Source organism: Scyliorhinus torazame, chromosome 10, assembly GCF_047496885.1.
Source record: "Scyliorhinus torazame isolate Kashiwa2021f chromosome 10, sScyTor2.1, whole genome shotgun sequence".
NCBI lineage: Eukaryota > Metazoa > Chordata > Chondrichthyes > Carcharhiniformes > Scyliorhinidae > Scyliorhinus > Scyliorhinus torazame.
Genome location: NC_092716.1, coordinates 233728696 through 233745494, shown reverse-complemented (window position 1 = coordinate 233745494; position 16799 = coordinate 233728696). Strand labels below are relative to the sequence as shown.

At 50.6% G+C, this 16799-nt stretch overlaps 1 protein-coding gene across 2 annotated transcripts in view; it reads left to right on the top strand.

Annotated features, from left to right (window-relative positions):
- The window catches only part of abtb2b (ankyrin repeat and BTB (POZ) domain containing 2b), a 389054-nt gene that overhangs the window by 257549 nt on the left and 114706 nt on the right, over window positions 1–16799 (top strand). For both annotated transcript variants that reach the window (XR_011933118.1, XM_072466583.1), the window contains exon 3: window positions 1586–1732. Coding sequence is in view for 1 of the 2 variants with exons in the window: in XM_072466583.1 (XP_072322684.1) it covers window positions 1586–1732 (147 nt within the window). In the remaining variant the exon portion in view is untranslated. The remainder of the gene's footprint in view (window positions 1–1585; window positions 1733–16799) is intronic.

The window sequence follows — 16799 nt, the reverse complement described above, 5'->3', positions numbered from 1 at the left end:
AGGCCCGCCCGCGGATCTGTGGGCCCCGATCGCGGGCCAGGCCACCGTGGGGCACCCCCCCGGAGTCAGATCGCCCCACGCCCCCCCCCCCCCAGGACCCCGGAGCCCGCCCGCGCCGCCTTGTCCCGCCGGTAAATAGGTACTTTAATTTACGCCGGCGGGACAGGCAATTTATCGGCGGGGCTTCGGCCCATCCGGGCCGGAGAATCGAGCGGGGGGGCCCGCCAACCGGCGCGGCCCGATTCCCGCCCCCGCCGAATATCCGGTGCCGGAGACTTCGGCAACCGGAGGGGGCGGGATTCACGGCAGCCCCCGGCGATTCTCCAACCCGGCGGGGGGTCGGAGAATGACGCCCCTCCTAGGTTTAACCAATGGTCTTCAGCCTCTCGGGTACTGTAATACTGTAATACCTGATAATACCACAAGGTAAAAAACACTCCGCTGAAACCTCCGAAAAGGAACTGCAACCCAAAGGAATTAACAATCACAGAACTGCAGGGGGAAACATGGTCAACACCCTGGATGAGCCACCTTCACGAATGTGGTTTTGCTCCTGCCAGATAAGGAAAAGATTGATACAATCTGAAGAGAAACCACAGCCGAGTTTCTGCTACCAGCTAAGTAACTATAGGCACAACAATCAGTGGAAAATCCAAACTTTGTGTACAGTCTGCTGCCTCACTGCTTGGTGAGTCTGACTGACATTTCCTTCAGAGAATCCCTATAGTGTAGAAGGGGGCCATTCGGCCCGTCGAGTCTGCACCGACCCTTCGAACAGCCTAGGCCCAATCCCCCGCCCTATTCCTGCAACTCCGCCATAAGGGGCAGTTTAGCATGGCCAATCCACCTAACCTGCACACCTTTGTGGGAGGAAACCGGAGCACCCGGAGGAAACCCACTCAGACACAGAGAGAAAGTGCAATCTCCAGACAGACAGTCACGCGAGGCAGGAATCGAACCTGGGTCCCTACCACTGTGGGGCATCAGTGCCAACCACTGTGTCACCGTGACGCCCATGAACCTGAGTCCATGTAGATGTTTTGAAGGCGTAGGAGCTTTGAGACGGAAAAACATATTTGACAAACGTGTACTACTGGTGACTCGAGTTAACACTCACTAACCAACTGTAAAATAAACAATACGTTACATAACATTATCGAGCTCTCTTTCACAGCCTTTTTTTTTTAACCATTACTTTAAATAGAAATCAAAACCTTTATGTGAATCTGCTTTAGGATAACAAGGCAACGACCATGTTGATGACTCAGTGGCCTGAATAAGATGGAATTGCATGGACTTTGTAAGATAAAAGCTATAAAAATATGTGAGGGTTAATTCGTCAGTATGTGCTGGTTTGGACAGGGAATTTCTGTGGGGACTAGAGGATGATCAGGTCCATCAAGCTGCTAAATGTCCTCATGCCGCCCACAGGAATTGGCCTTGAATGGCAGGTGATGCCATTGTAAGCCAGAGATTTGTTCCAAAAAAAAAATCAATCCTGATTTCAAGGTGGTGAGAAATGCAACTGGGAGGGGCAGCAAGTGCGGTAACCTCCTCCTGACCTGACTGCTCTGCTCTTTCGTAGGTGTCCTTTCCCTGCCTGCCCACTTCAGCTTATACAACAACGGGCTGGCAACTAAAGATGGGCGTGCTGATGCATACGCGCAGCTGGAACTCCGAACCCTGGAGCAGTCACTGCTGGCGACGTGCGTGGGGAGCATTTCCGAGCTGAGTGAGTTCATTGTTTCTCTCTGCCAATTTGTAGACGCTTGCCGGCTGTTTGTGATATTTTTCCGGAGAGCGGGATTCTCCCTTTAATCTGTGAAATTGCTTATCTCAGCTATATTTCCCTCTGAATCCTTGCCCTTTTCTTTCTAATAACAATAATAGGACGGCACGGTAGCACAGTGGTTAGCACTGTGGCTTCACAGCGCCACAGTCCCAGGTTCGATTCCCGGCTTGGGTCACTGTCTGTGTGGAGTCTGCACGTTCTCCCTGGGTCTGCGTGGGTTTCCTCCGGGTGCTCGGGTTTCCTCCCACAAGTCCCGAAAGACGTGCTGTCAGGTAATTTGGACATTCTGAATTCTCCCTCTGTGTACCCGAACAGGTGCCGGAATGTGGCGACTAGGGGCTTTTCACAGTAACATCTTTGCAATGTAAGCCTACTTGTGACAATAAAAATTCGGGTGCAGGCTCCATTTGAAATGTTCTCCCTCGCTCGATCTGGGTCTCATAGAATTTCATAGAATTTACAGTGTAGAAGGAGGCTATTCGGCCCATCGAGTCTGTACCGGCTCTTGGAACGAGCACCCCACCCAAGGTCAACACCTCCACCCTATCCCCACAACCCCACCCAACACCAAGGGCAACCTTGGACACTAAGGGCAATTTAGCATGGCCAATCCACCTAACCTACACATCTTTTGACTGTGGGAGGAAACCGGAGCACCTGGAGGAAACCCACGCACACACGGGGAGGATGTGCAGACTCCGCACAGACAGTGATCCAGCCGGGAATCGAACCTGGGACCCTGGAGCTGTGAAGCAATTGTGCTATCCATAATGCTACCGTGCTGCCCATGGGCATGAAGGTCGGACGGGCTGGTGGGGGGAGAGGTAGTGAATGACTCTGTCTCCCTCGCTTTGGGAACGTGTCTGCACCCTGTTCTATCATTTCCTCCTGCAGCCTATTAACTCCTGAATTGAGACTGTGGAAAGTCGTGACAGTGAAACGTCTTTGCAGATTGTTACAGTTCTGATTTTTTAAAAAATAAATATTTTTATTCGCCATTTTCACATTTTCTTAAGAATTTACACCCCACCAACTAACAGTAAACGGTAAGGAATACAATGTCAATCCCCTTATTAACAACAACGATCCCATCCTCCCACCACCCCCCCAAACAACGACCCACCTGACAATATAAGCATCAAATAAAACAAACCCTCCCAAGGTGGAAAAAAAAGGAAAAAATAAAAAGGAATCAGGAATTGACATATGCAGTCCACCCCCCAACCCCCCCCCCCCGAATATTCAATGCCATCCAATCCCCGAAAGAGTACCGTGAATAACACCCATGAATTGTAGACATTTCTCCTCCCAGACTCCTCCCCTCCACTTCCTCTTGTAAACTCCTCCCCCCAACCTCGGTTCCTTCTCCCAACTTTTCACCCCTGCAAGACTCATCGGAGCCTGTTCTACCAGGCTCCGATGGCCGCAGCCCCTCCCCCACCTCACTCCCGTTCACTGGCCAGCTTAAACCGGTCAGCCTGGAGGCCCCCGCCCGGGTCTCCTTCCCCTTTGCCCGGTCCCAGGAAAACCAAGAAATCCCCTTCAGCACACAAACCCAGCATACACACCCAAGCCCCAAAGAACCATCATTGCAAATGAAAGTCCCAACTCTTCCCTTGTCCAAATATATACAGCGTTGGCTCATTTAGTACATACACCAACACACAGTGAAAAAACATAGTTACATGAGGCTACATCGATACATAAGAACATAAGAACTAGGAGCCGGAGTAGGCCATCTGGCCCCTCGAGCCTGCTCCACCATTCAATGAGATCATGGCTGATCTTTTGTGGACTCAGCTCCACTTTCCAGCCCGAACACCATAACCCTTAATCCCTTTATTCTTCAAAAAACTATCTATCTTTATTTTATTAACATTTAATGAAGGAGCCTCTACTGCTTCACTGGGCAAGGAATTCCATAGATTCACAACCCTTTGGGTGAAGAAGTTCCTCCTAAACTCAGTCCTAAATCTACTTCCCCTTATTTTGAGGCTATGCCCCCTAGTTCTGCTTTCACCCGCCAGTGGAAACAACCTGCCCGCATCTATCCTATCTATTCCCTTCATAATCTTATATGTTTCTATAAGATCCCCCCTCATCCTTCTAAATTCCAACGCGTATAGTCCCAGTCTACTCAATCTCTCCTCGTAATCCAACCCCTTCAGCTCTGGGATTAACCTAGTGAATCTCCTCTACACACCCTCCAGCACCAGTACGTCCTTTCTCAAGTAAGGAGACCAAAACTGAACACAATACTCCAGGTGTGGCCTCAATAACACCTTATACAATTGCAGCATAACCTCCCTAGTCTTAAACTCCATCCCTCTAGCAATGAAGGACAAAATTCAATTTGCCTTCTTAATCACCTGTTGCACCTGTAAACCAACTTTTTGCGACTCATGCACTAGCACACCCAGGTCTCTCTGCATAGCAGCATGTTTTAATATTTTATCATTTAAATAATAATCCCTTTTGCTGTTATTCCTACCAAAATGGATAACCTCACATTTGTCAACATTGTATTCCATCTGCCAGACCCTAGCCCATTCACTTAGCCTATCCAAATCCCTCTGCAGACTTCCAGTATCCTCTGCACTTTTTGCTTTACCACTTATCTTAGTGTCGTCTGCAAACCTGGACACATTGCCCTTGGTCCCCAACTCCAAATCATCTATGGAAATTGTGAACAGTTGTGGGCCCAACACTGATCCCTGAGGGACACCACTAGCTACTGATTGCCAACCAGAGAAACACCCATTAATCCCCACTCTTTGCTTTCTATTAATTAACCAATCCTCTATCCATGCTACTACTTTCCCCTTAATGCCATGCATCTTTATCTTATGCAACAACCTTTTGTGTGGCACCTTGTCAAAGGCTTTCTGGAAATCCAGATATACCACATCCATTGGCTCCCCGTTATCTACCGCACTGTTAATGTCCTCAAAAAGTTCCACTAAATTAGTTAGGCACGACCTGCCCTTTAGGAACCCATGCTGCTTCTGCCCAATGGGACAATTTCCATCCAGATGCCTCGCTATTTCTTCCTTGATGATAGATTCCAGCATCTTCCCTACTACCGAAGTTAAGCTCACTGGCCTATAATTACCCGCTTTCTGCCTACCTCCTTTTTTAAACAGTGGTGTCACGTTTGCTAATTTCCAATCCGCCGGGTCCACCCCAGAGTCTAGTGAATTTTGGTAAATTATCACTAGTGCATTTGCAATTTCCCTCGCCATCTCTTTTAGCACTCTGGGATGCATTCCATCAGGTCCAGGAGACTTGTCTACCTTTAGCCCCATTAGCTTGCCCATCACTACCTCCTTGGTGACAACAATCCTCTCAAGGTCCTCACCTGTCATAGCCTCATTTCCATCAGTCACTGGCATGTTATTTGTGTCTTCCACTGTGAAGACCGACCCAAAAAACCTGATCAGTTCCTCAGCCATTTCCTCATCTCCCATTATTAAATCTCCCTTCTCATCCTCTAAAGGACCAATATTTACCTTAGCCACTCTTTTTTGTTTTATGCATTTGTAGAAACTTTTACTATCTGTTTTTATATTCTGAGCAAGTTTACTCTCAGAATCTACCTTACTCTTCTTTATAGCTTTTTTAGTCGCTTTCTGTTGCCCCCAAAGATTTCCCAGTCCTCTAGTCTCCCACTGACCTTTGCTACCTTGTATGTGTTTTCCTTCAATTTGATACTCTCCCTTATTTCCTTAGATATCCACGGTCGACTTTCCCTCTTTTTACCGTCTTTCCTTTTTGTTGGTATAAACCTTTGCTGAGCACTGTGAAAAATCACTTGGAAGGTTCTCCACTGTTCTTCAACTGTTTCACTATAAAGTCTTTGCTCCCAGTCTACCTTAGCTAGTTCTTCTCTCATCCCATTGTAATCTCCTTTGTTTAAGCACAAAACACTAGTGCTTGATTTTACCTTCTCACCCTCCATCTGTATTTTAAATTCCACCATATTGTGATCGCTCCTTCCGAGAGGATCCCTAACTATGAGATCCTGAATCAATCCTGTCTCATTACACAGGACCAGATCTAGGACCGCTTGTTCCCTCGTAGGTTCCATTACATACTGTTCTAGGAAACTATCGCGGATACATTCTATAAACTCCTCCTCAAGGCTGCCTTGACCGACCTGGTTAAACCAATCAACATGTAGATTAAAATCCCCCATGATAACTGCTGTACCATTTCTACATGCATCTGTTATTTCTTTGTTTATTACCTGCCCCACCATAATGTTACTATTTGGTGACCTATAGATTACTCCTATCAGTGACTTTTTCGCCTTACTATTCCTGATTTCCACCCAAATGGATTCAACCTTATCCTCCATAGCACCGATGTCATCCTTTACTGTTGCCCGGATGTCATCCTTAAATAACAGAGCTACACCATCTCCCTTACCATCCACTCTGTCCTTCCGAAAAGTTTGATACCCTCGGATATTTAACTCCCAGTCGTGACCATCCTTTAACCATGTTTCAGTAATGGCCACTAAATCATAGTAATTCACGATGAGTTGCGCCATCAACTCATTTACCTTATTCCGAATACTACGAGCATTCAGGTAAAGTACACTTATGTTGGCTTTTTTACCTCTGTTCTGAATCTTAACACCTCGATCAGTAACCTCTCCTAAGTTATATTTCCTCTTAACCTTTCTCCTAGTTTTCCTTGTCATTGAACCCATATCTTCATGTAACAACCTGCCGCGTCGCTTACCATTAATGTTTTCACTTCCCGTTTTATTTCTTTTAGTATTCCTGGTCCTATTCACTGAGCTCCCCTCAGTCACTGTACCTTGTACAGTCGCCCTTTTTGATTTTTGACTATAGCTTCTCTGCCTTACACTTTCCCCCTTACTGCCTTTTATTTTTGTCCTTGTTTTACTACCTTCCAACTTCCTGCATCGGTTCCCATCCCCCTGCCACATTAGTTTAAACTCTCCCCAACAGCTCTAGCAAACACCCCCCCTAGGACATCGGTTCCAGACCTGCCCAGGTGCAGACCGTCCGGTTTGTACTGGTCCCACCTCCCCCAGAACCGGTTCCAACGTCCCAGGAATTTGAATCCCTCCCTCTTGCACTATCTCTCGAGCCACGCATTCATCCTCTCTATCCTGACATTCCTACTCTGACTAGCTCGTGGCACTGCTAGCAATCCTGAGATTACTACCTTTGAGGTCCTACTTTTTAGTTGAACTCCTAGCTCCCTAAATTCAGCTTGTAGGACCTCGTCCCGTTTTTTATCCTATATCGTTGGTGCCTCTGTGCACCACAACAGCCGGCTGTTCACCCCCCCCCCAACCCCCCCCATAATGTCCTGCAGCCGCTCCGAGACATCCTTGACCCTTGCACCAGGGAGGCAACATACCATCCTGGAGTCTCGATTGCGTCCGCAGAACCGCCTGTCTATTCCCCTTACAATTAAGTCCCCTATCACTATAGCCCTGGCATTCTTCTTCCTGCCCAGCTGCGCAGCAGAGCCAGCCACGGTGCCATGAACCTGGCTACTGCTGCCTTCCCCTGGTGAGCCATCTCCCTCAACAGTATCCAAAGCGGTATATCTGTTTTGCAGGGAGATGACCGCAGAGGACACCTGCACTGCCTTCCTACTCTTGCTCTGTCTTTTGGTCACCCATTTTCTATCTCCCTCAGTACCTTTCACCTGCGGTGTGACCAACTCGCTAAACATGCTATCCACGACGTCCTCACCATCGCGGATGCTCCAAAGTGAGTCCATCCGCAGCTCCAGAGCCGTCAAGTGGTCTAACAGGAGCTGCAACTGGACACACTTCTTGCACGTGAAGGAGCCAGGGACAGTGAACGTGTCCCTGAGCTCCCACATCGCACACGAGGAGCATGACACGGGTCTGAGATCTCCTGCCATGTCTTAAACCTTTGGTTAGCTTCAACAACTACAATTTCAACAAAAAAAACAACAAAGAAAAAATAAATAAATATACCAATGAAAAGAAACAGAAAAAGAAAAACAGAAACACTACTTACCAGTCACTTACCAGGGATAAAACGCACTTCCTCCCCACCCAGCTTCGAATTCCCACCTAGATTCAAATTCCCAAACTCACTCTTAGCTGTGTCTCACTCCTGGCTCTGCCTTCTCTGGCTCACTGGGAGAACTCACTGGGAGTGAGTTTACAAGTTGCTCTTTTTAAACTGTCCTGAATTGACTCCCCTCCCCCACCTGCTTTTAGATCAAGGTAGATTTAAGTGACTGACACTTAACTGCCAACCAGTTATGTGAGTGGGTGGGGCAGCCCTTGTTAACCCACACTGCACAATACACAACCATTTGTCAGTTCTGCCACAGTCCTTCTGCCTTTGCAAACTCCTCCGCTGCTTCCGCCGTCCCAAAATAAAAGTCCTTGGATTCGTAGGTCACCCTCAACTTAGCTGGATATACTATGCCATACTGCACCTTGCTGATGTACAGTGCTTTCTTCGCCTGGCTGAAGGCAGCCTGCCTCCACGCCAGCTCCACCGTAAAGTCCTGGTATATGCATATACCAGCTCCAGCCCACTGCACCTCCCGCTTCTGCTTTGCCCAGCACAAGACTTTCTCCTTCACGGTATACCTACGGAAACACAGAGCTACTACTCTTGGCGGCTCACTCGCCTTTGGTATAGACCTTCACGACCGATGAGCCCGATCCAGTTCATATCGGGAGGGATCGTCCCTGTCATGATATGCAGACATGCACATAATGAGATACAGACAGGCAGCTAATGAACACAGAGAACAAGACATAACCAATCAGCAGGCAGAACACTTGGAGGTGGTTTCCCACTATAAAAGGCATGAGGCACTCACACTCTGCCTCTTTCCACTAGGGACATCTACAGAGTGAGTCCAGTGTACATATCACATAACACCTCCAGCACGTGGCTAAGAGCTAGTCTGGTTCAGTCAGACAGAGAGATCACAGTTAGGTTAGCAGAGAGTCGAACTCACAGAAATCTGTGCTAACTGTGTGACAGGTTCAATAAATCAAATTGAACTAACTTCAAGGTCTGGAGTCTATATCAGTCATAGCTGCATCCAGTTACAGCCCGTGTTATCTCAGTGGCTTAACACGACAGTCCCCCTCCCCCAATAGCTTCGTGGCAAAATACTCCGTCGGCCTCGGGCCTTCCACCCCTTCAGGCAGATCCACAATCCTCAGATTCTGCCGTCTGGATCTGTTTTCCAGGTCTTCCATTTTGGCTCGCAGACCCTTGTTGGTCTCTGTCACCTTCCGCAACTCCTTCCCCATCGAGGTGAGTTGATCACTGTAATGCGATATTACTTCTTCCACTTCCTTCAGTGTCTCACCTTGCTCCCGCACCTCTGCCGCTGCGCTTGATACCGCCGCCCTCACCGGGGCAATCACCTCCTCCACCAGCACTTTCAATACCGCCCCCATTTCCTTCCTCATCGCTTTCACGTGAACTGTTTTTCAAGTTCCACAGCCATCACCTTGGTCATTTCTTCTGCTGTGAGCGATGCGGCCTCCCCTGGTGGCCCAGCTCCGCTTTCCTTGCAGTTCCTGCGCTGACTTTTTCACTCCCCGGCGTACTTCCGTTGACCCCCTTTTTCACGGCCGTATTTTTCCCAAGCTTGGACATTTCTCCTCACTGTGCCTTCTTACAGCCTTTTCAGCCCCCGTTGCCCCCGGGACCAGGCGTTAAAACTCCGAAATTTCTATTCCCGAGCGGGAGCCCTCCAGTGTGCGGCTACCTCACAGGTCTGAATTTTACAAGAATGTTGACAGCCTCATTGTGTCATAGTTCCCGGACATTTGAAACAGTATCTTACTGCAAAAGGGCATAATCCAATGTAAAACAGACTTTATTGGACAGTATTTTGGGGAAACGCCTTATAACACTATCCTGATTGGTGTAAGTGTTTACTTTCAAGAAAGCCTTTTGCTGCTAAGATGAAATTCTGTCTGACCCCCACCCAAAAGACCACAAACTCTGATAACTGTAAATAGGTAGATCTGAGGGCCAATTGGCGCCGAGTTGCTGCTCCGAAATCACTGGCTCCATTTATTTCTCTTCTTTTAGTTTTGAAAATGGGCTGTGTTCAGTGGGAGGCTCACCGTCTATTTAATTCGAGTGGATGAGGCTCGAGGGATCCGAGTGGCATTTCCTTTTTTTTTAATAAAATGTTTTTGGGGTTTTAAAAAAAATATATGTTTATTCAAAGTTTTCCAATCATTTTTACAAAACACTCCAAAAAGGAAAGAAAATATAAAGAAGAAAACTAAAAAGGGCAACACGCCAACAAACAAAGCAACTTAATCCTCTAACCCTTAAACAATTTAACAAATTAAGAACAAAATGGGGCAAACGCCCCTTACATAAACCAAACAAGAACCCACCCCCCCCCCCCCCCCCCCCGGGTTGCTGCTGATGCTGACCTCCACCTAACGTTCCGCGAGAAAGTCAAGGAACGGTTGACACCGCCTGGAGAACCCCTGCAAGGACCCTCGCAAGGCAAACTCCATCTTCTCCGACCTGAGAAACCCCGACATGTCACTGACCCAAGCCTCTACGCTTGGGGGCTTCGCGTCCCTCCCCATTAACAAGAGCCTTCTCCGGGCTACCAAGGAGGCAAAGGCCAGAACTCCGGCCTCTTTCGGCTCCAGCACTCCCGGCTCGTCTGACAGCCCAAATATTGCTATCCCCCCAGCTCGGTTTTACCCGAGTATCCAAGACCTTGGACATAGCCTTTGCCAACCCCCTCCAAAACCCCGCAAGCGCCGGACATGCGGAGAACATGTCGGCGTGGTTTGCTGGGCTCCCCGAACACCTGACACACCTGTCCTCTACCCAAAAAAACTTACACACCCTCGCCCCTGTCATATGCGCCCTGTGCACCACTTTAAACTGGATCAGGCTGAGTCTGGCACACGACGAGGAGGAATTGACCCTGCACAGGGCGTCAGCCGACAGGCCCTCATCCAGCTCCTCACCCAGCTCCTCCGCCCACTTGCCCTTCAGCTCCTCCACCGAGTCTTCCTCCGCCTCCTGCAGCTCCTGGTATATCGCCGAGACCTTACCCTCTCCGACCCACATGCCCGAAATCACCCTGTCCTGTATCCTCCGGGCAGACAGCAGCGGGAATTCCCCTACCTGCCTCCTCACAAACGCCCTAACCTGCATATACCTGAAGGCATTTCCCGGGGGTAACCCAAATTTCTCCTCCAGTGCCCTCAGACTGGCAAAAGTCCCATCAATGAATATGTCCCCCATCCTTTTAATGCCAACTTAGGAATCCGCCATCCATCCTGCCCGGTGCAAACCTATGGTTGTTCCGTATCGGGGACAGGATTGAGGCCCCCACCTCCCCCCTGTGCCGTCTCCACTGCCCCCAAATCCTCAATGTCGCTGCCACCACTGGACTTGTGGTGTACCGCATTGGCGGTAGCGGCAACGGTGCCGTCACCAGTGCCCCCAGGCTAGTACCTACACATGATGCCGCCTCTAGTCTTTTCCACGCCGCCCCCTCTCCCTCCATTACCCATTTCCGAATTATTGCCACATTAGCTGCCCAATAATAACTACACAAATTCGGCAGCGCTTCCCACAGGTACTCCCATTCCACCCGATCAAAGGCCTTCTCCGCGTCCATTGCCGCCACCACTTCCGCCTCCCCCCCCTTCCGAGGGCATCATGATCACATTCAGGAGCCTCCGCACATTTGCGTTCAACTGCCTGCCCTTCACAAACCCCGTCTGATAATCATGTATCACTCCCGGGACACAATCCTCAATCCTAGTGGCCAGGACCTTCGCCAACAACTTAGCGTCCACATTAAGGAGCGAAATTGGCCTATACGAGCCACACAGCAGCGGGTCCTTGTCCCGCATGAGGATAAGCGAGATCAGTGCCCGAGACATCGTCAGGGGAAGAATCCTTTCTTCCTTCGCCTCGTTGAAGGTTCTCACCAGCAACAGACCCAACAGTTCCACAAACTTCCTGTAGAACTCGACCGGGAACCCATCCGGCCCCAGGGCCTTGCCCGCCTGCATGCTCCCCAACCCCTTAGCCAGCTCCTCCATCCCGATCGGTGCCCCCAAACCTTCGACCTGTCCCTCCTCCACCCTCGGGAACCTCAATTGGTCCAGTAACCGCCGCATCCCCTCTCCCCCCTCCAGGGGTTCTGACTTGTACAGGCTCCCGTAGAAATCCCTAAAGACCTCATTTATTTTGGCTGGACTCTGCACCATGTTTCCCCCCTCTGTCCCTGCTTCCTCCAATTTCCCTAGCTGCCTCCTTCCTACGTAGCTGATGCGCCAGCATCCGGCTCGCCTTCTCCCCATACTCATACGCTGCCCCCTGCACCTTCCTCCACTGGGCCTCAGCTTTCCCCGTAGTCAGCAAATCAAACTCCTTTTGGAGGCTCCGGCGCTCCTTCAGCAGCCCCTGTTCAGGGGATTCCGCGTATCTCCTATCCATCCTCAGTATCTCCCCCACCAATCTCTCCCTCTCCATCCACTCCCTCTTCTCCCTGTGAGGCCTGATTGAGATTAGCTCTCCCCTGACCACCGCCTTCAGCACCTCCCAGACCACACTCACCGGTACCTCCCCATTATCATTGGCCTCTATGTACCTTTGAGTGCACCTCAGGACCCGCCCACAGACCTCCTCATCCGCCAGCAGTCCCGCATCCATGCACCATAGCGGGCGCTGGCCCCTCTCCTCCCCCAACTCCAGCTCCACCCAGTGCGGGGCGTGGTCCAAAATCGCAATGGCCGAGTACTCTGTCCCCTCCACTCTTGGGATCAACGCCCTACTCACCACAAAGAAGTCTATCCGTGAATAGGCCTTGTGCACATGGGAAAAGAAGGAAAACTCTCTCACCACTGGCCTGGCAAACCTCCACGGGTCCACTCCCCCCATCTGATCCATAAACCCTCTCAGAACCTTGGCCGCAGCTGGCCTCCTGCCCGACCTCGACCTAGATCGATCCAGTGCCGGGTCCAGTACCATATTGAAGTCCCCCCCCCATTATCAGGTTTCCTGCCTCCAGATCCGCATCCGGCTCAGCATGCGCTTCGTGAACCCTGCATCGTCCCAATTCGGGGCATATACATTCACCAGCACCACCCGGACTCCCTGCAGCCTACCACTCACCATCACATAACGGACCCCTTTATCCGCCACAATACTCACTGCCTCGAAAGTCACCCGCTTGCTCACCAGGATTGTGACCCCCCTGTTCCTTGCATCCAGCCCAGAGTGAAAGACCTGCCCCACCCATCCCTTCCTCAGCCTGATCTGATCCGCCACCTTCAGGTGCGTCTCCTGCAACATAGCGACATCTGGCTTCAGTCCCTTTAAGTGCGCAAACACCCGGGCCCATTCAGGCCTCTCACTTGCCATGTGATCAGCCGGGTCGGGAGACTACCCCACCGCCCCCCCCCCCCCCCCCCCCCCCCCCCGCCCCCCCCGCCAACTAGCCATCTCCTTTCTTAGGCCAGCCACGTGCCCATGCCTCCCGCACTCTCCAGCCCCCCAGAAGGGGGTTCCCCGCCCCGACTCTCCCTCTTGCCTCCAGCTCCCCCTCAGTCAGTACAGCAGCAACCCAGATCCTCCCCCTCCAACCACCCCCCCTCCCCCGGCCAGGCAATTGCCTAGTCCCCCTGCTCCCCCCATTGCACTCCCGTAAGTCAGCTGGCTCCTGCTGACCCCGGCCGCTCCTGCCTCTGCCGACGTTCCCCCGATTGAATTCCCCCTCGAAGGCCCCCCCCCCCCCCCCCCCCCCCCCCATCCCCACTCCCCCTACAAACCAGTGCGAGCTCCCGTCCGATACCAACCCCCGTGTCAAGCCACGCCCCCCCTTTTGTGCAGGAAAAAGCCCGCGTTCCCTGCCTGGGCCGGCCCCGCCCCCTGTGGCGCAGCTCCTTTCTCCTGCAGCCTCTCCCCGATCCCAAAGGTCCAGGGCCTCCGGCCCCCACTCCCCCCTTCAAACGCGGGGAACAGCCCCTCCCAAATCAATACACATACCCAGAAAACACACACATCAAATCAAATCGCACCTTCCCACTCCCAGCATCCCCATAACCTGCCGCAAACCACTAATTCGAGTCCAGCTTTTCATTTTGAATGAAGGTCCACGCCTCGTCCAGCGTATCAAAATAGTGGTGTCGGTCCTGATGTGTGACCCACAGCCGCGCTGGCTGCAACAGCCCAAACTTCACCCCCTTTCGATGGAGAACCGCCTTGGCCCGGTTGAATGCTGCCCTCTTCTTGGCCAGCTCTGCACTCCAGTCCTGGTAGATGCGGATTTCAGCATTCTCCCACCTGCTACTCCGCTCCTTCTTCGCCCACCTCAGGACACACTCCCTGTCGGTGAAGCGGTGGAACCGTACCACCACAGCACTCGGTGGCTCATTCGCCCTTGGCCTCCTTGCCAGGACTCTGTGTGCCCCATCCAGCTCCAGGGGCCTCGGGAAGGCTCCCCCGCGCCCATCAGCGTGCCCAGCATTGTAGCCACATACGCCCCTGCATCCGACCCCTCCACACCTTCAGGGAGACCCAGAATCCGCAGATTCTTCCTCCTTGACCTGTTTTCCAGGTCCTCGAACTTCTCCTGCCATTTTTTGTGCAGCGCCTCGTGCGCATCCACTTTCACCGCCAGGCCCAGGATCTCATCCTCGTTATCAGAGGCCTTCTGCTGCACCTCCTTAATCGCCGTCCCCAGCGCCCTCTGGGTCTTCACCAGCCTCTCGATTGACGCCTTCATAGGGGCCAACATCTCCGCCTTCAACTCCGCAAAGCAGTTTTTCAGAAACTCCTGCTGCCTGGTCTCCACCCGTCGCCATCTTGCTTTTCTGCACCCGCTCTTCTCTCTTTTCTAGTGCCGCTTTTTTGACCGCTCCGCTCCTGGTCCACTCCATACAGTACTGGGGGTAGTGGGTGCCTGGAACTCGCTACCGGAGGAGGTGGTGGAAGCAGGGACGACAGTGACATTTAAGGGGCATCTTGACAAATACATGAATAGGATGGGAATAGAGGGATACGGACCCAGGAAGTGTAGAAGATTGTAGTTTAGTCGGGCAACATGGTCGGCACGGGCTTGGAGGGCCGAAGGGCCTGTTCTTGTGCTGTACATTTCTTTGTTCTTTGTTCTCACTGCTGCCTTCCCACACCTGGAATCGTCGTCCAAGTGCCGCTGGGGCTCCTTAAAAGGGCCCAAAAGTCCATTCATGGCAGGAGCTGCCAAACGTGCGACCTACTCAGGCATAGCCTCAACCAGAAGTCAACCAAAGAGAAGTTAAAAATTACAAGTGAGAGCTAAGCCAAAGAAGAATGAGAAGAAGAAAAAAAGATACAAACAAGGATCATTATACATATTCACATGTCCGCCCCCTCCCCCCCCCCCCCCCTCCGTCCACCCGTCCCCGCGACTGTGGGCCCTCTTTGGCTGCTGTGCCTTCGTTAGACTGCCCAGTGTTGGCCCTAACGTGTTGTTGCCCCCTCTCCCGTTACCTGCTTGCCCTCGCACCCGCCTCCTGCGGCTCGAGTGGCATTTCCCGCTGCTAGTTCACGTGTTGATTATAATTTGCAACTTTTCGATGAATAATATTGTCGTCAGTAAGGTACAGAATGTGTCAGAGTGACTGGCAGAGATCGATGACCAATGTTTCCATTGTCTTTAAATACTGGCTGGCCAGGATCTGGTTTATAAAAAAAAAATTGTTTCAATTACATTAAAATAATACAGGAAGAAGTCTTACAACACCAGGTTAAAGTCCAGCAGGTTTGTTTCAAATCACTATCCTTCAGAGCACAGCTTCTTTCTCAGGTGAATGAAGAGGTGGGTTCCAGAAACATATATATAGACAAAGTCAGTGATGCAAAACGATACTTGAGGAAGGAGCTGTGCTCCGAAAACCCCAAAGGCGTGGACTTGGGTTTTGCAGATGGTCTGCTTGTTGAGTACCCAATGCCCTCGGGAAACTCAGCCCACTGTTTTACCTGAGGAATCTCATATAAATGTAAGCAGTAAGCGAAAAACAAAAATAAATAGGAAAGTGACAGTGGATTGATCACTTTGCATTTTAAGTGACAGTTGAAAAGGTAGATGGAATTCTGATATTAGAGGGCGAATTTAGCAAAGCACACTCCCAGGGCAGAGCCTGAATAAGGTGGGAATCGAGTTGGAGAGTCTAAGCTCGATGTTTATTTCTGACTTCTGCTCCAATCAAACTTTACTGTGGGAGAACTTGCCCGTATAAATCTTCAGAGATTAGGTTGAAGTTTTAAAATGTACACTTCTCCCCTCTTTTGGAAAATTGTGCAGTTACTGGTTACCACATCGCAAGCGGATAATACATACAGCAGCAAGCATCACCCAGCTGTAAAGGGAGTGTGAACTGTGAGGAGAGAGACTGGAGAAATACAGTCTAGAGGAGGGTTGTCTTGAAGTGTGTAGGTATTTAAAAAGCTCGTTGAATGTCAGCCCAGAACAAGAGGACATTTAAGTTAGAGAAAAATATAAGAAGATCTCAGGAAGAAAATGATCAAATAATAATTAGCATTTGGAATAATTGATCAGTAAAGTACAGGAGACGAAGATATTTGGTGAGGTAAAGATCCAGTTGGATGTTCAATTCCCAGAACTATTTGAGGAGTAACTTGAGGGACTATTTCTCATCCTATACGTTCTGTTTTGTCTCATACTGTTTTCAAGCCTTGTGATGTTTTGCATTTGTGATGAACGGTTACTGTAACACTGTACCCTTGTCATCATGTATGGTGATGTCCCCTTTAAGACCGGGCTTGGAACCCTGGGGAACTCCGCCTCCGGCTCCACCCATCTGTGAGCCGTATATAAGGGGCCGCCTTGTGGGCAGTGCAGCAGTTAGCACACGTCTCGGCTCTAACCTAGTTCTTAGTTTATTAAAGCCTTCTTTACTGTTTACACTCTAAGCGTCGTTATTGAGGGTACCACAATTTAATAAACTAAACTA